Raw genomic sequence first — 23,001 nt, forward strand, 5'->3', positions numbered from 1 at the left:
AAGCTTTCCACGGACCGTGTAAGGTCACATCTGGCAGCGAGGGTCGCATCTGGCACAGAGTCGTACCGTCTTCAAACGCATGGACGCTTGTGGAAACGCAGCCCCAAAAAAAACAAAACATACAGGCACGCTCACTGCCCGCATGGAAACCCAAGACTGTAAATGTCTTTCAAGGGGGAACAAGCCCCTCCTTCACCACCCGAAAGAACACATCATCACACCCACACATCGACCCCATCGCCATCGGGTGATGTGATGTGCTGTCATCGCCAATATGGACACGCTAAATGCCTTGGCAGTAAGTCAGCTGGAGCTTGTGTGTGTGTGTGCGTGCGTGCGTGCGTGCGTGCGTGCGTGTGTGTACGTGTGTGTGTTTTGCGTGGGCATATATTTGGATCTCTCCATGTGTTTCTAACCATCACCACTGGGTTAATGTTTGACTTGCTGAGCGTTAAAGGAGTTAAATTCTTCACCCGCCATTAACCCTTCCATTGATGGAGTGTATGTGAATGTGTGTGTGTGTTTTTGTGTGTGTGTGTGTGTGTGTGTGTGTGGTGTGTGTGTATGCGTGTGTGTGTGTGTGTGTGTGTTTGGGATGACGAGTGGTCAATGATCAACCAGAGAGTCACAGGGAACGTAAACGGAGGTGATTTACTTGGCATTGTAACATCTCAAAGGGGCCCCCCTGCCGCTCCGGCGCTGGGGCCCCCGTGACGAGAGAGCGACAGAGAGAGAGATGAATAAATAAACTGGAAGTATACGTGAAAACAATGTGTTTAGCACTTCCCCAATATAGAATACATAGAATATAGATTTCTACTTACAGTAGGAAGGTTGGTTGCTTGGAAAATGTGTAAAAGGGAGCATACACTGTAGAGCAGTTTTAAAGTTCCTTTAGGAATGCAGATATACAGACGCAGAAGCAGACCAGAGATGAACAGTAAATCACTGTTCCAGGCAATTCTGTTATTTACCAAAGAAAAAAAGAAAAAATTTGAATTAAGGGATTTCAGCCCTCGTATATCGAGCAATTATGTTATTACCATGGTTAAGTTTTACCAAAACATTGCGTATCATACGTCCTCGTCTGAGATTGCAATACCACTGATGAAAATGCCCATTTCAACAGAGATCGAAAGAGAGACTTTGGGAGACTTTGCGGATTCATCTGGTGGTCTCCATCAGCCGGGTGTAGGACTGAACCTGAAGGGAGGCCCTAGTTTTCGATATCCCCCCGCCCTAAAACCTATATTTATTCGAGGCTTAGCGTCAAATCCCAAGCACTTGTAGATGTTGAAACGAAAAGGATCGTTTCGGTTCAAGCAAAAACCCTGCACGCGCTCCCGACGAGCAGCACGGAGTGACGTTTGTTTGACTTGGACGTCCGTGAGGGGGGGGGGGGTTAGGTCGAGTTAAAGAGCTTGTGCCGGTGAGCGTTGTCAAGGTTACGGCTCTGTTTACTGCCCCATTGAAAATTCAGCTCCTTTTGTTTGAAAGCAGTAGTTGTAGCGGCTGCACTGTTTTATCTCAGATTAAGTGGTGTGTGTGTGTGTGTGTGTGCGTGCGTGCGTGCGTGCGTGCGTGCGTGCGTGCGTGCGTGCGTGTGTGTGTCTGTGTTTGTTTTACTATAATTATGAGGACTGGTCTCCGAAATTTTATTTTTTTTGGTGTAGAAGTGCACCAGAAAAATTTGGTCCTCACTGACCAGGTGTATTTAGTTGGACCTCACTTTGATACCCATCCAAGAATATGTATGTGTGTGTGTGTGTGTGTGTGTGTGTGTGTTTGTGTGTGTGTGTGTGTGTGTGTGTGTGTGTGTGTGTGTGTGTGTGTGTGTGTGTGTGTGTGTGTGTGTGTGTGTGTGTTTGTGTAAATATATGGTTTAAAAGGACAACACACCTGAATACATACAAGCACCAATAGGACATTTGTGTCTTATCATAATTGATCTAATTTCGTCCATAATCCAAAATGCTGGTTTAATATTGTAAAGTATCTGATATGCATCTCCTGATTTAGTCTTATGATTCATGAAGAATTGTTAGTGCTGTTTTAAATCTACATAATCCCAAGTAACGATTGTTCAAGATGTCCCCCTATACCTGCATTTGTGTGTGAGTGTGTGTGTGTGTGTGTGTGTGTGTGTGTGTGTGCGTGTGTGTGTGTGCGTGGTGTTGGAATGTGCTCCCTCTGGGAGGGTTGTTTTTCTGTCACCAAGTCAAACCGTTCCATTTCGACACATTCTGTGAGTCTTTCCTGCTGTTCCCACTGCCCCCGCCTACACGCACACGCACACACGCACACACACACACACACACACACACACACACACACACACACTGCAGAGCAAGACACAAACAATGGCCACCATAAAACGAAAAAGAGACAAAGTGGGAGTTAGCATTCGGCTGACAACTTGTTTATCTCCAGAGGCTCCTTGCAGACACACACTCATACGCACACACACACACACAACCACACACACACACACACACACACACACACACACACACACACAGCCACACACACAAAAGTAATATAGCACACACAATGAACTACAAAAAAAAGGATGTTACTGATACTGAACTCCTCTCTCTCCCACAAACATCAGCACAACACGGACACACACACACACACACACACACACACACACACACACGCGCATGCCCGTGTGTGCGCTGTGGATATGGACAAGATAAAAGAAACGCTCCGGATGATAACCTCACAGCTGAGGAGGCGGTGACGACCAAAACACTCCTCCGTCTCCGCTCGGCGCCCCCTGTTTTGTTTTGATGTTGCTTCTCTCTTCGTTATTATATCCTTTCTTTTTTGGTCTGGTTGTTGTTTTGTGGCTTGTCGTCATTTTTTCACACCGCCAGGAACAGTGGAGGGAGGCACTAAAGTCCCCCCCCCGGGGGGGGGGGGGCTCGGTCGAAGTCATTGATCTAAGGACGCGCACATACGCATTACGTTTCCTGAATTTCCCCCATGGGGGATTCATAGAGTGTTGTCTTATCTTGTCCTATATACACAACGTAAATGCTGATGCATAAAGTTCAGCCAGTCCGACGACCGTACCGGAAGCTTTTATCTCCGCGTCCACGCCCCTCATCCCATTTCGGACAGCAACGACACCCTACACTTCCGTGTCTGCCAGTGCGACCCCCCGGAAGACCCAGTTCCCCCCCTTATGGGAACCCACAGTTTCCATCCCCGCTCTCTATTTCGTTCCCGCCGACGCCAAGTTGGGAGAGTTTGAGAGAGTGAAGTTGTAAAGGACGACATCCGGCAAACGCCGCTCTTTTTCCCAGGAAATGGTCCCTTTCTTAAAAAGATTTAAAAAAAGGTTCCATTTTCCGGGGCAGGAAGGGAAGGAGGGGGTAGGGGGCTGTGAAATTAATGGCGCCCGCCGCTCCTGAAAGCCGCGTTTTAGCCGTGGCACTAAATGTCAACTCCCTTCAGACTCAAATGGCTGCATGCGCCTGGTGGCTTTTAACTTTCAGGGGAAAAATGAGGGGAAAAAGGAGGCAGCAAGGTCGAACGCCTGCAATGGTCTAGTATTAGGGGCCTGAGCGACAAGGGGGGGGGCCGGGGGGGGTAGCATAACACTTTAGTTGAAGGTGGAACAGCTGTTATGCCGACCGGCGAATATCTACGACTGGCGGCTGCAAATAATTGCGTCCCGGAAAGATGGCCCCCACTTTTCACCGCTGTTTGCCTGGCACACGGTGTACCGTAGGCGCGGAGAAAGAAGAGGCATTCTGACGGAAATAAGTGTGGAAGGAACGCTATCCCCAGCTTTTCCCCGTCGTTAACCTTAGACGGCGCTCGCCTTTTTTTAAGGTTTCAACTGTGTAAAGTCCGTTCCTGAACGCACGCGTTGAGCTCAGAACTGTGTGGAGTGGATCATTTGGGAAATGTGTCAATGTTCCTCTTCAACCCCTTACCAGTGATCGCAAATAAATATTCGGGTATAACTTTCCTTCTTCTTTTTTTTTCTTATTTTTAATTTCCTGTGTGTGTGTATGTGTGCTCGATCATCGCTACTGCTCCTCAATCATATGGGCTGTGATTTCACCTTGGCACCTCTCGTGTTTTTTATCCCAGACAAGTAATGCCCCGGCTGTTGTGTGTTTCTATGTATGTGTGTGTGTGTGTGTGTGTGTGTCTGTGTGTGTCTGTGTGTGTCTGTGCGCGTGTGCGTGTGTGTGTGTATGTGTGTGTGTGTGTGTGTGTGTGTGTTGAGCTGGCATAATTGCGACGTGAATCAAGCTGTTTATTCACCGTTCCCAGACTGCCATTCTCCTGATTGAAGCCTCTCACCAGTGTTTACACTCCAGATGTTCCAGAGTTTTAACGACACACACACTCGTGCTTACGCTCGCGTACTTACGTTTACCCCCTTCATACACCACACACACATGCACCTGTACTAACTTACTCCCGGTTGCTGGCCAACAGACGGACACGCACACACACACACACACACACACACACACACACACACACACACACACACACACACACACACGCATGAAGGAAAATACAGAAGTGTGATGTTTATACTGGAAGGGCACGAGGGAGAAGGGATGGAGGCGAAACGTAGCCCAGATGAAGCCTCTTTCATCCAGTGAGAGGTAAAGACTAGCGAGGTGGTCCCAGTCCAGAGCCCGTAAACTGCCGTCCACCCGACAATAAAACACAAAGCCACCTGAAAACAAGCAGAGCCATAAAACACCGGCGTCTCAACCAGTTCCTCTCGTCCTTCCCTCCTTGTCCAAAGGTCCCGAATGCTCCCGGAACTTCACGTCCAACAGCGGCGTCATCAAGTCGCCGGGCTTCCCGGAGAAGTACCCCAACAACCTGGACTGCACCTTCATGATCTTCGCCCCCAAGATGTCCGAGATCGTCCTGGAGTTCGAGAACTTCGAGCTGGAGCCCGACACCACGCCGCCCGCCGGCGTCTTCTGCCGCTACGACCGGCTGGAGATCTGGGACGGCTTCCCCGGAGGTGAGGGCCTTTTTTTTTTTTTTCCGGCCGTTCTGGCCTTTTTACCGCGGTGACGGTGGTGTTAGAACGTAGTCCAGAAAACACAAGAGTCTGCGTTACTTATTTGTTCAACGGCTGTTGACAGTGTAGCAATCTTTCATAAAAATCCATTTCATTTCTCAAATCACCAGACCTCGTTCCCCAAAAGCCATGTTTCCCAAGCCTTACACCATGATAAATATTTTGAAGGAAGTGGTTATGAGTGTATGTGTTTCGTCAGGAAGTCATGAGGTTTGTCCAGTGGTGATGATCCGCACTTCAGCTATGTCCTGTATGACAGGGAGAGGCTCATTTTGATCTAGATCTGCTTGTGATATAATGTGGCAGAATTTTTTTTTTCTTAGGACTGTGTTTTTTTATAGTTATAATTTTTTTTTATATCGTAATTTTTTTTATGATCATATTTGTATATATATATATATTTTTTTTTTCTATTTAAAACAGTAGGACATTATCCAGGCCGGTAGGCTTTACTCCATACAGAAAAGAGTCCATTCCGTAGAGTCATCACTCACAGCCAAGCGCTTCCTGATTGGGAAAGCTTCTCCACCCTTTCCTCGCTCCACAACAGGCCGCTTTGTGTCTTTTGCGCCGGAGGAGGACGTGTTTGCGCGTCTTTCCTCTGGGACTCAGTAGCCGGGTAAGATGTTTAAGTGCGAGGGCGGGGGGGGGGGCGTCCGCCCGGCCCGCGGCATTAAGACAAACACTCGCGAAACCCACTCGAAGACTTCACGGGAAACGGCTCATAATGGAACTTCCTCGTGAGAGTTTCCTCGTGCACAAGGTTGGTTTCGCACCAGACTCAATCCGCTCACACGCAGCGTTTCCGATTAACGCGTCGCACACGCACGGCATTTCGAGTTCCACTTATCGCACGGCTCTCAAAATAAGTTTCCAAACTTTAAAAAACCTCGGCGGAGCGTCGAAAAAACCTGCAAAAAGCCTAAGTGTTTTCACATAGGTGTTAATGCATTTCCATAACTCATTAACAGGTGTGGGGGCATTTTTCTAAAAACCCCTGTGTGTTTAAAAATAACCTCGCCAGCGCTCCGAGAGCACCGGATGTGTCACGTTATTATCACCTACGGCATTAAGAGCTCGGCAAAGGTGAAGTTGATCCACTCTTTATGACGATATATACACATTTGCGGAACGCCCCCTTTTTTTCGGAGCTGCAGGCGGTCGTCCCAGCGCCGTTGTAGGTGAGATTTGACTTCAGAGCATTGAATGAATAATAAATAAGGTGACATGAGAGGGAGAGAGAGAGAAAGACAATCTTAGTGGTTGCGGGGCGGGGTATAGCCAGTACCTGTTGTGGCTGCTGGATCAATACTGCTGCCTCCCTCCTCTCTCTCTCTCTCTCTCTTTCTCTCTCTCTCTCTCCCTCTATCTCTCGCTCTCTCGCTCTCTCACCTCTCGCTGGGCGTTCGAACGCTTCTTCTTCCCTGGACTCCTCCCCCGGGGAGCTGGGATGAGGAGGAGGATGAGGGGATAGAGCCGGACACAGCGTTTTATAGCTGGGGGTCTTTAAAATTTCATGGCACCGGTAGGGATCTATGCAGACTCTCTGGAAGGCGGAATGTTCCTATAGTCCTTTAGTTTGGTTGAAGACACACACATGGACGTCCATACAGCAGGCACCTGTGTTATGAAGATTAATGTGAGTGATCACACCCGTGCCCAGGGGCCCCCTGCGCCCCCCTCCCCGTGGCTCACCCCCATGCCTTTCATGTGCAAGCTTGGCTCGACCCCCGTCACTTACCACTGATGACAGCATTAATAATCACAAGCTGAGCTCCCGGCCCTCAGACCTGCTTAACATCCACAACAGCGACGGAACCAGGAACACACGCACACCTACACCCACACACACACACACACACACACACACACACACACACACACACACACTCAAGCGCAGCGGCGCACACTTAAGCCACTTATGATCACCCACACCGCAGTCACAGGGCAAGGTCACTGAGCTCTCCCTCTCTCTCTCTTTTTCCCTCTCGCTCTCGCTCTCTCCCCTCCTCCCCCTCTACACCTCACCCTCTCACTTCTCCCTCCCTCTCACTCTCCATTTCCATCTCTAGGTTTCTTTCGCACTCCAGCCTCTCTTCCTCTGCTCTCCTACCGTCTTAGCGCCCGAGGTTGATTTGCTCTGCTCGGCCGTACGTGGCCCCCACCCCCCCACCCCCCCCCACCCCACCCCCCCCACCCACCCTCGCCCCCCGCCCCCGTCCCCTGCTGGTTTGCCTCTCCAGTGTGTGACCTCGGACCCCCCACTCCGCTTCTCTTCGTTAGTTTGGTCGCTCCTTCCCCTAAACTGTGTCCTGTGTCCGCCTCAGCTCAGCAGTGCATTAAAAGCTGTGTGTGTGTGTGTGTGTGTGTGTGTGTGTGTGTTTGTGTGTGTGTGTGTGTGTGTGTGTGTGTGTGTATGTGGGGGGGGGGGGGGGGGGGGCGAGGAATTTACAGCCAACAAACAGACAGACAGAGCCGGTGACCTCGCCATGCCGCAAAAACAAAAAACTCTGTGTTTAGGGAGCACCCGGCCGTGGAATGTACAACTTTATCTTCCCACGCGCTGTGACGAGGGTCAGCAAGCTTTACGCCGTCCAACCCCCCCCCTCCAGACACACATACACACAAACACACACACACACACCACACGTACACACATACACACGCACACGCAAACACACATAAACACACACACGATGCGGCTTCCAAAACAGAGCTTGTCCGATCTGCCCCCGACACACTCATTTCCCCGCCTCCACAAGCGGTCGGGTTAGGTTGGGCGGAGGTGGAGGTCAGTAGCTGTTAAGGCCCCGTGTGTTACAGGGCAAGCAAGCAAATAGTGACTTAACCCTAACCCCGCGTCCTCTCTCTCTCTCCAGTCGGCTCCTACGTGGGGAGGTACTGCGGGCAGAACACGCCGGGCCGGATCATCTCCTACACGGGCATCCTGGCACTGACAATCAACACGGACAGTGCCATCGCCAAGGAGGGCTTCTCCGCCAACTTCACCGTCATCGAGAGGACCGTCCCCGAGGGTGAGCTTACTCTTTCTCGGAGGTGGGGGATTCGGACTCAGATTGACTGGGAGCCAAGGCGGGAGCAGAGTCAAACCCAGCCGGTCGGAACCGGAGGTATCCGTCCGCGGCCGGCGTCGGACGCGCCACCCGCGGCCCGAGCAGCTCTGCTGCGAGGGCAGCGTGAGGGGCGATAATCAGTAATCAAGGAGAAGAAATCTCGCGCCCCTTTCCGAGGAAAGGTCAAAGCCGGTCTTGCAGCGGCTTTCCCCACGCGGTCTTGTCTCAGAATTTTTTCCTTCCCCAGAGTTCACAGAGCGTTGGAGTTATCAAATCGACACCTTCGTTAGGGGGGGATGTATTACGAGGTAGGGTGGGCGAGGCGGGCGGGGGGCAACTCCCGCGGTTTACGAGCGCTGCCTTTTACCGCACTGGGGCCGTGGAGCCCCGGCAGTCGCTTCCCACCCCCCCCGCCTTTTCCTCAAGACACCCCCCCGATCAAACAAACAAATTCACACACACACACACACACACACACACACACATCATTGTCACGTGGCCCGACCTCGCCCTCGGACTAACATTTCATTAAGCAAGACAACCCTCACTAGGGGTGGTAAATCTATCCCCACAACAGACCCCCCAAATTCCCACACACACACACACACACACACACACACACACACACACACACACACACACACACACACACACACACACACACACACACACGTGCACAGAAATCTCTTTAATGTGGCCAATAATTCACACCATTAAACGTATCTATTAATCATTTACAAAGGGTTTTTTATTTCATCCTCAGGGAAGACAAACATAATGATAGACCTTAAATAAACACACTTTACATTATAGATTCACGCACACACACGTGCGTGGACACGCACGCCGGTCCCCCACCGTAACAGCCCCAGTGATGAATGTTGATGTCATTACCCCCTTTAATTTAGCCTCCCTTTAATCACGGACCCAAGGTAAGATTACCAAATCAACTCAGCGCCTACAACATGTAAGTAAAACCACAGAATATCAAGGCACCCCATCGGAAAATACCCCCGTCCCCCAATCTCTCGACGCCTTGCTCGGTCTTACATCACTCACAGCCCAAGAAGGAGAGTTGGGAGAAGAAATTTCATAGTTTTTCCGGGTACTTTTTCCATGCTTGCAATGATTGAATCATTCATAATCCCCTCATGCATTATCTACGCAGGGTTTTTGCGCTCCTCCGTGGTGAAAGCGGAGGGGGCGGGGGGGGGGGGGGGGCTTCGGCGCTCGTTGAAAGCTACTGATGAGAGGCGATAAGGCTTCGGCGCAAACAGTGCCGGTCTTCCGTCCTGCTCCCTCTGCCTCACCGGCGCTCTCTCTCTCTCTCGCCCTCTCTCTGTCTCTGTCTCTCTGTCTCTCTCTTTTGATGCGGATTATCAATACCAACGCGGGTTGATGACCCTCTGACGGTTGTCTTTTGGGGGAAGAGGTTCAGCCTTCCTAAACGTTTCACTATGGAGTGAAAGAAACAAAAGGGGCCATGATTAACAGAGTGGCCGTTGTGAGCCGTAAATAAAATGTCCCCCAAAAAATGTCCCCGCAAAGACACACACACACACACACACACCTGCAGGTGTTCAGTGCTTTTCAGCAATTCCCATGCGCAAATGGCACCCGTGCAACGCTAGCACCCATGGTTTGTGTCTAACCCGCACAGTGGTTGACCATCTGTGGCGGCGGTTGATAGGCAGTTGATAGGCGTACCCTCGCATACCTCAGAGTACACATCCACGACTCCGGTCAAAGGGTCAACCCTGCCCTCCCTCCCTCCCTCGCCCCCCCCCTTACAGTCTCTAGCAGAGTCAGTGTGTCTAACCTCCTGGGGGTCAGAGGGGTTCTGGCCCCTGCCGGTCTCCGGCCGGCCAGTCTTGGGACGCCTCCAGACGGCTGCCGCTCTGTCAATACAAACAACACAAACCCCATCTCCTGTGGGTTTGGCGAGGCCATTGAGAATGATCTACGGCTCTGAAAGACGGCTAAACGCAACAAAACGTCTCTCCTGGGACACCGAGTGCCGGGGGGGCGGGCGTAAGGCTGATGCGTGCATTATAGAGATAAACTGTCCGCTGGGAGCTGAAGGAGAAATGGTTCGGTGGAGAGGGGGGAAGGAGGGGTCGGAGGGCAAGATAAAAAAACAAAGAGAAGTCACTTCAAGGCCAAATAATTGTTTCTGTTTTTGTTTTCTTTGACATGCAGGCGTGATCTTGGAGCCGCCCAGCCCAATGTTTTATGAATGACATTTTTTACGCCTTGATGCAGAACCTTTCCTTCATGCTTCCGTTAAAAGCACAAGGAAAGAAAAAGACAGAGAGCGAGAGAGAGAGCGAGAGAGAGAGAGAGAGAGAGTGTGTGCGTGCATGTGCGTGTGCGTGAGAAAAATAGATGGGATTCACTGAGGCATCGCTGATGTGTAGTTAAATCCGGCCACTAGAGATGAGTGCCCTGTCACGCTGTGTCCTCTCCCGTCTCCCCGCCGCCCCCAGAGAGGAGCTCGGAATACGGAGGACGCTGAAAGCACTCGCCGGGTACGACGCTTCGGCGGCAGGGCTTCTGCGCTTCCCTTTTAAAAGCTCGGCTGACGTCATGCCCCCGCCCGTGTCTCCATCTCTATCTCTCGTCTCTATCTTTATCTTTTATCTCTATCCGCCCCCTCCTATCAGATTTTGATTGCACAGACCCCTTGGGGATGGAGTCGGGGGAGATAACGTCGGACCAGATCGCCGCCTCGTCCCAGTACAACCCCAGCTGGTCCCCGGAGCGCTCCAGACTCAACTACTACGAGAACGCCTGGACGCCGGCCGAGGACTCCAACAAGGAGTGGATCCAGGTACTTGCGCTTTGGATTGATATCAAACGACGAGCTCGAAAGCCCCACAGCCGCCGGCGGTACCGGCAGCCCCCATCCTTTGAGGGTGGGAATGTCCACGTCCACAACGGGCCGCACGACGAGTCACGCGCTCTTCAAGGTCTTTCGCCTGAATTACGCTTAGACTGTTCCCTGAAAACCTCAAGCGGTTGCTGTCGTTCGCGTGATCAAATTTAACGGCTCATGTGGTTGACAGTTGGTTAACAGGTTTTTTTTTTTGGGCGGGGAAGATACAGATGTTTGTTTTGGAATAATAATTGGACCATTTATGGCCTCAGAAATTAATGGTCTGCCCCCCCCCACCCCCCCGAGCGATGTGGGAGTCTAAACAAACTCCCTCCTTGTTTCTCGGAGGTGACTCACAGTCTCAGCATGTGTGGAAGCCACTTCTCCCTAGTTGGACACAGTAGAACCCCGCCACCACTTCGGATCTGGGGAATTCCGTCCGAAATTAATTGTGAAAAAATCGTGATGATTAATGTCAGTCTCCTCACATACCAACGGCGCAGTGAATCTACGGGGGGGGGGGGGGGGGGTCCTCGGCTCCATCGCTCTGTTTCAATTTCTCCGCTCTTGCTCTTCCTCTATTGCCTAAGAAACTGCCCTTCCTGTCTGTCTGGCTGTGAGCTCATCCGCGGTTGCCTCTGGGGACGCCGGGAAACGGCCAAATTGTCGAGCCACACACAAACACATGTACCCATTTCACTTTGTTTGGAAACCTGCACGGTCATCTACAAAGGGAACTTCACATCCTGCCAAGACTTAAGGACGGACTCGTTTTCCCCCCAGACGGGCTGAAGTCCCATATTCCACTGTAAATCCACTCACAGTACAATGGACTGTGACCGGACCACCGCTGCACTACCTAGATGCCGTTGCGGCATGTTTTGATTTACTTTCGAGGAGCCTCTGGGCCTTGTAAATGCCCAGACTGTTTTTCTTTACCATTTTTTTTTTTTTAAGGTTTCATGCTTCGTCGTTGAAAAGTTTGGCCCCGGCTTATTCCTTGGGGGGTGAATAATAGAGCTGACCGAAAGCCAAATATTTGCTCGGGGAAGGGCCATAAGCAAGCTACTTCTTTATTGCAATGAAAATATTAGCCTGGGGGCCCCCCGCTTGATTCTCCAGACTAATTTAATCAGTTTGTGTGTCCGTTCTTGTCTGCGTGTTTTTGTGCGGGAGTGATTTTTTATTTTTTTTTTTTTTTTTTATGTTCTCGACGAGTGACGGGGGCCCGTTGGGGTCCCGCAGAGGTACACTGCTTCCACTGCCTCTGTGTTTTTGTCCCCTGTCAGCTAAACACACAGGTGAAAAAAAAAAAAAGTGATTTGTTGCGACACGGGGATCTCTCTCCCTCTGTTGTGGTATTGATCGTGAGGAGGGTTTGCAGTAAAATTTGAATTGCAGAAAAAACATGTCCCGTCAGGCATTTTGATTCTTCCACTTGGATCAAAACCCCGAGTGGGGTAATTTTCAAAGTCAAGAAACAGCCAAGTCTGCGCAAGGTTTTTTTTTTTGTTTTTTTTGCATGATGCACTTTTGCCCCACACTACAAGCAGGCGCCCAATTATCACAAGTGTTATTAAAAGAGTGGAATTCCTCATTCCCCTTTCATTAAATAACCACCGCGCTCTGCAGCAACAAGCCCACGTCCCCCCTCGCGGCACATACAAATCATTTCAGCATGTCTTCAGATGCATAGTAATCAATTCATTATTTATTTCATGATCATTCCCTGACTGCAGTTTGTGGCAGAATGTTATATTATTCATGGCAGATGGCCTTTTGATTCTCGGGCATCCTCCTTTGCTCTAAGGTTTTCTGCTTTTCCTTCTTCTTCTTTTTTTTTTTTTTTTTTTTTTTTCATATTTCGACTTCCACAGAACATAATCCGGATTTGTCATCCATTTTAATGCTGCTGCTCATTCTAATGCAGGCGGAGGAGGGAGGCCAAGATGCCTCAGACTGTGATCTCCTCTCTGGGTAATTAGATTGTTGCGTTGCGGTTTCGGCACAGAGTGCAGGGTTGGCCGGGTTATTAACTAGCCATGGCATGTGGGCAGCGATGGACAGGCGTCCTCCGAGGGTTTTTGTAGCTTGAGGATGGAATAATCCCCCCCTAAAATAATCCATCTCTTTCCCTCTGTCCCTCGATCTCCTATCGCCTTCTCCCTACTTTCCCCCTTTGACCCGCCTTACCGCTTTCCTTGCTGCCGCACTCTTTCCTGTCAACTCAGCCACACGGGCGTGGAGTCAGGTAGGAGGTCCGCATTCTAATCGCCGCTTCCTCCGAAGTCTTAGAAGGGAATCTCGCCCCGTTTCCTGACGAACAACCCCGCATCTGCACGACACACTTAGGGGGGAGGTTCCCCTGCAAGGAACAGGGTTCCCCCAAGGGAAGATCTCTGACCCCCCTCCCTTAGACGCCGACTGGGGGCGAGGGATTGCTCGGACAGACAGGGGTGAGCACTCCCGGCGGCCACCGCCAAGAGTCACCACAACGACTGAGTGATGCACTAAAAGCTTGGAAGCCTAAGCCCTCTTTGTCTATCAGACAGCCGCCATTGATCACCCGCGAGGCCACATGCATGCACACACACACACACACACACACACACACACACACACACACACACACACACACACACACACACACACACCTACACATAAATAATGCACATTGACTTGGAAGGAACTCAACCGTCGATACCTGAAAGCCTTTTTATCGAGCGTCGCATCACGGTATTATTCTGCGCATGGAATACAGAAACTACCGCCGGCCAGGAGTTATTTGTCCTTATAAGTTTGAGTAGTTATTGCTGTGCCTAATCTTATTGTCCACTACGATCTGAAATTTCCATTCCCCTTATTCCCTCCCCAGACGTCTCTTTTGCCGGATACCTTATCAGTTTGTCGGCGTTTTTTAATATGAGAAAGGAGGAACGATAGGGAGGCACCCCTGTCGTCTGGCTAGGGGAGTGTCTGCTTGAGTCTCAGCCTGTTTGTGGGATGAAAGTATTCAAAGGCTCGAAACATGTCCGTCTTTGTTTACGCACCAAATTCCTTTATCTCCCCCCGCCCCCCCGCACGATAGCGATCGCGGCGAAGTCGGCGAAAGCGAGATACCAGGGGGAAGTTATTGCGAGTTAACATTAAAGTTTAAAGCGCGGGGGCGTGACCCGCCGTGAGCCAATTTCCTCATGGAGATCTTTACCATTGTTAGAATAACAGTGGCGTTAGGCCGGGGGCCATTTTCTTTCTACCTCAGACAACCAGCAGCGCTGGGCCAAGCAAATAAGCGCTAATTGCGGACTTCCTCGCCGAAAAAAAAACCCGCTGCCCTGGCTTTCGCAAAGGGGGTTTATCTCCTATGTTCTCGTGGTCAAGAAAGCGGGGGAATCAATCAAAACAATAAAAAGCGATAGCTTCTTCCATAGACTCGAGTTTTTTTACAATGTGCTTTCAATTGGCCCCGGGGTCCAAGAAAATCCTCTTCATCGCTATTGTATTTCTCATTCTGTCTCGCACTGTTCCAGGACAGATTGCCATGCCCAAGTGATGAGTAATTAGAGTAGGGACCGGTAATTAACAGCAGCTTTTCAGTTGATGAAGTCTGAAGTGGTGGTGGAGGAGGCTGTGGGCGTGTGCATGTACTGTGTTTTGAGGGATGGGGGACGGGGGTTCGGGGAGGGGGGTGAGATCATCAGCGTCACCATGACACACAAATGGAAACAATGGCTTCTGCCTATGCAAGGGGCGACCGTCGGGCCTCGCTCCGGATCGGAAAATCAATGCGAGGACACGGAGGCGCTCTCGGACGGGGGTTGCCAAAATAGCGGGGACAGGAAATCGAAACTGCAAAGGCGCCGTGATGTAATGAGACGAGGGGGGGCTTGTACGAGCAACCTGAGATAAAATAATTGAAAATAAAAGCCCGAGCCTTAATCAGCGTGGGTTACGGCGGCTGCGGAGCTTCGCCTCGGGGGCCGGGGAGTCAGTCTTCGTCACGCCGCGGTCATCGGCTGGTGCTGCTGTGACCAAGGTCACTCCGTCTCGTCTCGTCGTTTCCCTGGGTTTCGACAACGCTCGGCACATGAGTCAACGCCTTCGAGATGATTCACGAGGGAGGGAAACTTTTTGAACGTTGACGGCTCAACATCCTCCCTCGGACAAACGACGGGAAACCTAGACGCTACGGCGCGCCTCGCCCCTCGTCGGGGGCCCCCCCTGGGCGGGCGCTTCCGCTATTTTTAGTTGTTGTCTCACCTGCTCACGCAGGTCATCTCACCCCCACCTCTGCGTCTGGAATATAGATGAGCGCGGGGTGCATGGGGAGGCATGCATAATTTAACGCCGCCAAAAGAGGTGTCGGAGGGCTAAAAATACAGCGTGATTCCATCAGGTGAAGGCTGTGATGAATAGAAGGTCGTGCGAGGCGATCGGAGGTCCTGCCACGTTTGAGTTATGTAATCTTCATGAAAGGGGAGTTAATTACAAAAGCTTCCACTAATAGGCTGCGAATTAAATTAGCGGATGATGGATTGAACATAGAAGTAAGCAAGATTCCCAGTGTGGTTTCCTCTTGCTCACTCGTATTCGGATCCCCGGGCACACAATGGCAGCTTTACCTTGTTGCTTCGTAAGTTATATCATCATAACATCATGAGCAGATGTTCTATGGGAAGTCCAGGTGGGCCGAGATTTATCATTTTCTACCAAAAACCCCCACCTCCTCTGGGTGACGACCCATCCTTCGAGATCCATAAACCATCCCGAAAGCTCTAAACCCACAAGCATCGCAGGGCGTCTTCCGCGCGACTTTGTGCCACAAGGATCCTTTTTGGCTTTTGGAACCTCCTCTTCACTCTTCAGCTTTACTTTTCTGCTCCGAGTTGCTTTTGGTGAGAGAGAACAAATGCGCTGACCCCCTCCCTCTCTCCCGGATGCGGTTATTCACCCAGCAACCCACACACAGATGGGAAGCTATTTTTTACCCGCAGTCAAGGGGGAGAGAGAAACAAATCGCTACCCGGAGAAAGTGTTTCGGTAAACTTCCTCAGAGTTACAGATTGTCCCAAGTTGGAGACAAAGGAGCTTCTTCTTTTTAAAAGTAGCTCTGCCATCCGTATAACTGCACTGGCTACAGTGTCCTCCTGGTTCATCTCGAGTCACCAGAGCAGCGAGAAACGGATGGACCCGATGATCACGTTCTTAACTGTCATGAGGTTGAGGGATGACTTGTAGGCACACACACCCACACACACACACACACACACACACACACACACACACACACACACGCACACCCCGCGGGGCTTGAGGCTGACGTTACAAGCCTGTGCGCGATTAATTCCGTTAGTTTCTGCACTTTCCTGTTGCGTTATCCCAGTGATGCGACTTTGAGTCATCCGTCATCTGTCCGCCTCGCCGCGGTGAAGTGCCACGGCCGACGCAAACGCAAACACAAACACACACCTGGCCGCGCAAACAAAGGCTCCCACGCAAAAACACTTTTGGCCCCGCGCAAACAAAGGCTCCCACGCAAAAACACTTTTGGCCTCGACCGCAGTTGGAACCGAGAAAATCCCCGGAGACAAGGACACATTGCAGTCCCTCCGACGCATTCCATTGGTTAATGGAGGGGGCGCCCGTGTGATTTCTTACCCGGCGAGGCAGGTTTACGGCGCAGGCGGTGTGTAGCCCCCTAGATATGAGTTACCGAGCGCCCAGCGGCGGTGAAGCAGAGTATAATATAGTGTCATCTGTCTGGTTGCAGGTGGGCACCGGTCCAAACGCACCTTCTGGGGGGTTGGGGGAAGAAATAACAAGATGGTGATGTGCGTCTGAGACACACACACACAAACACACACGCACGCGCGAGCGCATAAGCACACGCACCGCGGCATTCAAGCGATTCTGTCTCATCAGCAGAGCCTCGCGTCGCGTCGCACCGTACCGCGGAGGCGTGACCGACGGGGGTTTTACGGCCTTCTGCACAGCGATTACATCAACCATTAGGGCATGATTCAGCCTTTTCAGCTGCTCGCGCCGCACGCCGACATGGCAGACGAGCCATTCATCACCGCTTCTGCCTCTCCCGCGCGTCTGTTATCAGTTCATCCAGGTTGGCTCATGCCGCCTGTGCCTCGCGGCAAGCGCCGCCCGACCCTAGTCATCATTATCCTGGTGCCGGTTACTTCCGGTGTAGTCTCTTGCGGCGGGGGAGTGGAGCCGGCAGTCCGTGCCTTCTTGACCTGCCTGACCTTGATCTGTTGAGGGAGAAGGTTGTACCCCGACCAACATGCGCGCACACACACACACACACACACACACACACACACACACACATACACTCCTACCTATAACGAGCTTCCATTAATAAATCATGGGCGGCTTATTAGCTAGGCCATCAAATCAACCCTGTGTCCATGTAATTGATCTAGTCTAGTCTCTCTCTGGTCTCTCTCTCTCCCATCTCTCTGGTCTCTGGTCTCTCTCTCCCTCTCTCTCTCTCTCTCCCGTTTTCCCGGTGTGCCTGTAGAAACTCAGAGGCGCGGAGGCTTTTTTTTCCTTCTACTCCTCCTGTGTCCTCCTCATCGGCATCTCCCCATCTCATCCCCTCTTCGTTCTCCGCCTTCCCCTCCTCGGCCTCTTCCACTTTCTCCCCTTTCTCGCCTCATCTTCGCCTCCTCCACGCGTTTCCCTCTTGCCCTCTTTTTCACCCCCCCCCCCCACTCTCGTCTTTTCCTCCCTGCACCCCTCCGCCCGTCGTCGCGTCCTCCATCCGTACGCTGAGCCCTGACTCCGAGGCTGCTCAGATGAGTGCTACTCTGGCGCTCTTCATTCAATTCATTCCACCCAATAGGCGATGGGCACAAATTTGGCCAACATGGGTACAAGTGTTTCCAGTTAACCCGGATCCGTCTCCGGGAGGTTCCTTTCCGGCATCACGGCTAATAAAACCTGATGAGTAAGAGCAATTCCAAAAGGCGAAGTCCTTCCAACCAAATTTGCCACTTTGCGAAGACGGCCCTGTCGCTTGTCCAGATTGGAAGGAAGTTAGTCTAGAACCTGCCTGGGCTAATATATGATCGCGCATGCCTTTTTTTCCCCGTATTCGTATTCATATCCAGCGCGAGCACATCCAGCTGTTTTCCCACCGGAGGGGAGCCAGGCTCCGGCAATCATAAACTGGAACATCTGACGCAGGGGGAATTTGATTCTGTCTCTTTTGGTGGGCCTAAAAGAAATCAGGGCCTTACCGAGTAAACCCCTAGAGCATTCAGGCGGGAACAAAAGTATTCTGTCTCTCGGCGTGTCCTTTTCTCCCTTTCCCGTCCCTTCTAAATCCTCTGGAAGATGGAGAGAATCAGAGTGTGTTTGTGCGAGAGAATGAAAACGCTGTGGCGAAGGCTCATTGATTGCTCCAATCTGTTTATTTCCTTTCGCTCCTGGATCCGAATGGGGAATTTGAGCCGGGCGACCGGGCCGCCGCCAGAGCATTCCACCCTCCGCTGCTCTTTGCTCGCTGTCATTAAGTGTGGCGTACAGAATATGGCTGGCAGACGACGTTAGTGAGCTGGCACTGCAAGACCCCTATGCTTTTAACGCGCTGGAACCCCGGCCGACTAGGCCCGGTCGTGAAAGCGGAGCTCTCAGAACCGAGACTCTCTGTCGAAAGGCTTCGCGCACTCGCACACCCGCGAGCACCTTTGGAATTGATCTCTCGGTCTCTTTGAGGCCCTGGTCGTCATCCATCAGAGCCTGGGACCATCTTGGGTCGACATCAAAGCCTTCGTCTCTCATCACCGACTCAAAGCTGCCCGGGCTTCCTGCGCCGTGAGCCGGTCGGCACGCAACGCCATTACTCCTCATTAGCATCAGCCCCGTGCTGTCGGAGGTGAAGCCGAGGCTAACTGTTCTATTTAGTATGCTGGCAGAGGGAGCCCGCACTCCGATTCTCATCGACGCATCCCACAACCTCCTTTTTTTTTTTTTGAACCCTGTTACAGGTGATTGGAAGATGTAATGGGGTTAAATGGGCTTTGCAAAGTTTCGGCGGGAAACATTTGTTTGCTGGCCACCAGAGCTATAACTGTGTGTGTGCGTGCGTGCGTGCGTGCGTGCGTGCGTGCGTATGTTCATGGAGAAGAGGCAAACTAATGGTCTCGCTGTTCCAGGTGCCCGGCCAAGCCCTTGTTGTAGTAGTAGGGTAGCTATGATTTAAAAGGGGGAAAAAAGGCTCATATTACGGTTAAAATGAATTGAAAACAATTTTGCGCGCGATGCTTAGACCTTGACGTCCCACGTAGACTGGGGGTGGAACATTGGATTGGAATGTGTGTGTGTGTGTGTGTGTGTGTGTGTGCGCGCGCGTGTGCATGGGTGTGTGCGTGCAATAGAAAGACACTGCCACGGCAGTCTGCTTGTGAAAATAGAATACCGCCCAGCCCCCACCCCACGCAGTAATGTTCTGCAGTTCATGATTACTTTAGCGAGCCCTGCATATTTTAATTGTGCAATAGTTGATATTCAATCTGTATCGCTCTTTCCTCCTGGCCGACTTTGATAATGCGATTGCACACTCCGGTCCATTCAACATTAACTTTTATCCAATAAGCTCTTGTCTTCCATCGCAGGATATTAACTTGTCATCCAGTGTCTATTTCATTAATGCGAGTATCATTTTATTCCTTTCTGTTTATTAAATTCCAGTCGGTGGCTGATGAGGCTACGGCCAGGGGTGAATCCGCCGGCGGCGTTTTATTTTTAAAATCTCCGGCTTAGGCGGTGCATTATTAATAGTGATCTTGAGTCAGGCGCTCTTTTCTTTTGAACAAATTATTAATGAACTTGACCAGCATATTTATTTTATTACGTTTTATTCCTTTTCAAAGTTTATTTAGTTATTCGCTAGCCCCTCGCAAATCTTCATCTGCAGACTTGCTAGCTGTTGTCTGTTAAATTTAAAATGTTGGAAATGAACCATTTGGACCTAATTCTGCTTCCCCCGCTTCCTCTTCCTCCCTCCCCTGCCCAGGTGGACCTCGGGTTCTTACGGTTCGTGTCGGCCATCGGGACCCAGGGGGCCATCTCCCAGGAGACCAGCAGGACCTACTTTGTCAAGTCCTACAAGGTGGACGTCAGCTCCAACGGCGAGGACTGGATCACGCTCAAGGAGGGATCCAAGCAGAAGGTGGGAGACCGTCCTCTTCCTCTCCCCAGCCCTCCCTCCCCCGCTCTCTCCCTCTACCTCCTCCCTTGAAGTCCGCCGACTTTAATCCCCCCGGACTCTTGCTTGTTTCTGATTGATCTCTTACTGGGATTGATCTCCTCCTTGCTAGATATGCACATCGAATAATGTGTTGTGATATATCATACATCACATGGGGATCGACAATATTCAGAGAGAGTTGGCGACATAACAATTAAATGATCTGAATTTGAACAACAAACCCAATGTCAGAAAGCAAGCATGCACATGCATGTTTTCTTTAGTCACCAATATAAACAAAAACATTATTTTCTGAAATTTATGGAGTAAAAAACATTGATCTCAAACCTCCAAAACATAATTGTTATCCCCTTAACACCGACGGGGTAGCACGATGATCTGAGTGAAGTTAAGATGTCCCCAACTGGTTCGGATCGTCTGCGAAATTATAGAATGATGTCAGACTGCGGAAGAAAGGGACAAGACAGAACCTTTGATATATTTCGGGGCGCGTCTTGGCTGCCCAGCGACTGCGTCATAGAAACCGACCCTGCGGATGAGCTACTCTCGGAATAAAGTCCCGGCAAAAACGGACAGCTGACTTGAATTGTGGTCTGTTTTTTCGACGGTCCCTTTGGGCTCAACAAAAGCGGGGGAATACCCTGCCGAACATGCTGGAGACGCGGCCTTCAAACTTGCAATTATGCACTTTGTTTGGTATGGTAATTAACCCACAAACTCCTTGTGACAGGGTGGCATTTACTGCAAAGACCTTGGCGCTTAGGCACGGCTACAGTAGCCTTTGGAAGGATTTTGCATGGAATGCAGCCACTGTTTTGTGTCAAGACGCCCCTCCGACTGGCCCGAAAACGAAAAAGAGAAGGAGGCCCGACTGAAGAATAAACAAGAGCTGAAGGGATGACGGACGGAGGTGAAGAAACATGGGAGCTTTCCCTCGAGTGTTTGAGCAGCTGGGTTTGAGCAGCGGAGGGAGAGCAGGGTGAAAGGTAATCCTAAAAAGGGAAGGCTAGGGCTGGGGGGGATGGGGCGGTGGGTGGTAGGGTGTGACCAGAGCCCCGATGGCGTCTTAAGTGATTGGTCAGTGATCGCCCAATTAGACAGAGCGCAGTTTGTCCATCTGTGCTGCTCCGGAAAACCCCCACCTGCTCAGCCCTTCCCTCACTGGTGTCCAGAAGGTCATGCCGAGAGCCCGCTTGACTTTAAGACTAGTAAATAATAAAGGAGCGGGCATGAGGCCTTGCTTCTTTTGCTATACCCGTTTTTGTGCTGTGTGTTCTGTATGTACCACCCCACCACGCCAGCACCCGACTCCATTACGACCTCTCCAAAGTAAAAAGTCCCCATCTAGGAAGCCGCGAGTTAAAGGTGCCACAGGGAAGCCTGTGTTTTTTCCCCGACTCTAAAGTGTTTTTTTTGTTTTTTTTGTGAGCAGTTGCGCCCATTTGCCAAATTGCTGATCTTGCAGTTTGTGGAGCCCGAGCTCCAGAGCTCTGAAAGAAAGCCATTTAACGGTTAGCGAGCGGCACGGAGCGGAGAGGAGCCTCGGTGTGACATTTAAGAGAGTGGACGACTCTGTAGGTCCCTCCGTGGTGCGGTTTTGACAGGTATTGCCCAGGGACCGTGTTACAGGCAGGCAGCCAGGCAGTGAGGACTAATGGCTCAGCCCCACTGTAGTGTCCGCCCGAACGTGGATCGGTCGAGCCACAGCAACGGGCATTTTAACTCCGCCACCAGTCGACCACCCACCCATAACCCCAACATTCTCTTCCGCTCTCATTTGTGGCCACTGCCCCTATGTCCCTTGCTTTCCAACCAGCCCAGTCCATCAGTCGGCGTTTATCCGTGTATCTACATGGCCACTCCGGACGAGGCGGGGTGGGGGTGTTGTGCGAGAGCAGGGTCGGGAGGTCACCGGTGTGATTCAATTACCCCGAACGAACCCTGACGGACTGCACTGGGTGGGCCGTCCCGACCCCTCGTATGGCGCTGGTAAACTGTCAAGCGACCCCCGGGGAGCGCAGGAGAGCAGGGATAAACAGCCACTTCTCCTGACCTTTCAAACAAGCCACCGCCGTAAAAGGAAAAGGAAAGTTAAAGCGGACGAGCATCTTGTGTCAGTCTGGGCTCGTCGGCGCAACGCACCGTGCGCCGTGTCGGGTTTCACGAGCGCAGACCCGCTACGCCCATCTGTTCTGTGCTGCAACATGTGGTGTGGCTTTAAATGGGGGAGAGGAGGACAGCGATTTGATAGGAGGTTGTCATTAAAAATCACAGTAGCCAATGTTGATGCTCAGCCATAACCGCAATCCTGGCATTTGTTTTCAGTGAAAAGAATCAATCAATTACTCAAATCAAAAAGGATTTCTTCCCATCCGACACCGTTCTAGACAGGAAGTGATCTGTATTCATCGCCCGGCCTCCATTGCTCTGCTTTCCGGGGGCGAGGTGTGGGTGAAGGTCTCTGGAGCGCTCGGCGTCGGCTTCTCCGCCAAATCAAACACTAAAGAATTGATTCTCTTTTTTCTCTCTTTCTGCTGTGATTCCAGGTTTTCCAAGGCAACACCAACCCGATGGACGTGGCCAAGACGCGGCTGCCCAAGCCCACCCTGACGCGCTTCCTCCGGGTCCGTCCCGTCAGCTGGGAGACGGGCATCGCGCTGCGCTTCGAGGTGTACGGCTGTAAGATCTCAGGTGAGCGCCCCGGCTGAGGACCCCCTCGCTGCGCCGATTCAAATATGAGACCCCCAGAAGG

The 23,001-nt window shown here is 51.4% G+C and overlaps 1 protein-coding gene across 2 annotated transcripts in view; it reads left to right on the forward strand.

The window, feature by feature from the left end:
- nrp1a (neuropilin 1a) overlaps positions 1–23,001 on the forward strand; it is a 62,027-nt gene that overhangs the window by 24,951 nt on the left and 14,075 nt on the right. For both annotated transcript variants that reach the window (XM_080019972.1, XM_080019971.1), the window contains exons 4-8: positions 4,784–5,011; positions 7,951–8,106; positions 10,809–10,975; positions 20,055–20,210; positions 22,796–22,940. In XM_080019972.1, coding sequence (XP_079876098.1) covers positions 4,784–5,011; positions 7,951–8,106; positions 10,809–10,975; positions 20,055–20,210; positions 22,796–22,940 — 852 coding nt within the window. The remainder of the gene's footprint in view (positions 1–4,783; positions 5,012–7,950; positions 8,107–10,808; positions 10,976–20,054; positions 20,211–22,795; positions 22,941–23,001) is intronic.

The sequence above is a fragment of the Zeus faber genome (assembly GCF_960531495.2).
Source record: "Zeus faber genome assembly, chromosome: 19".
NCBI classification, from domain to species: domain Eukaryota; kingdom Metazoa; phylum Chordata; class Actinopteri; order Zeiformes; family Zeidae; genus Zeus; species Zeus faber.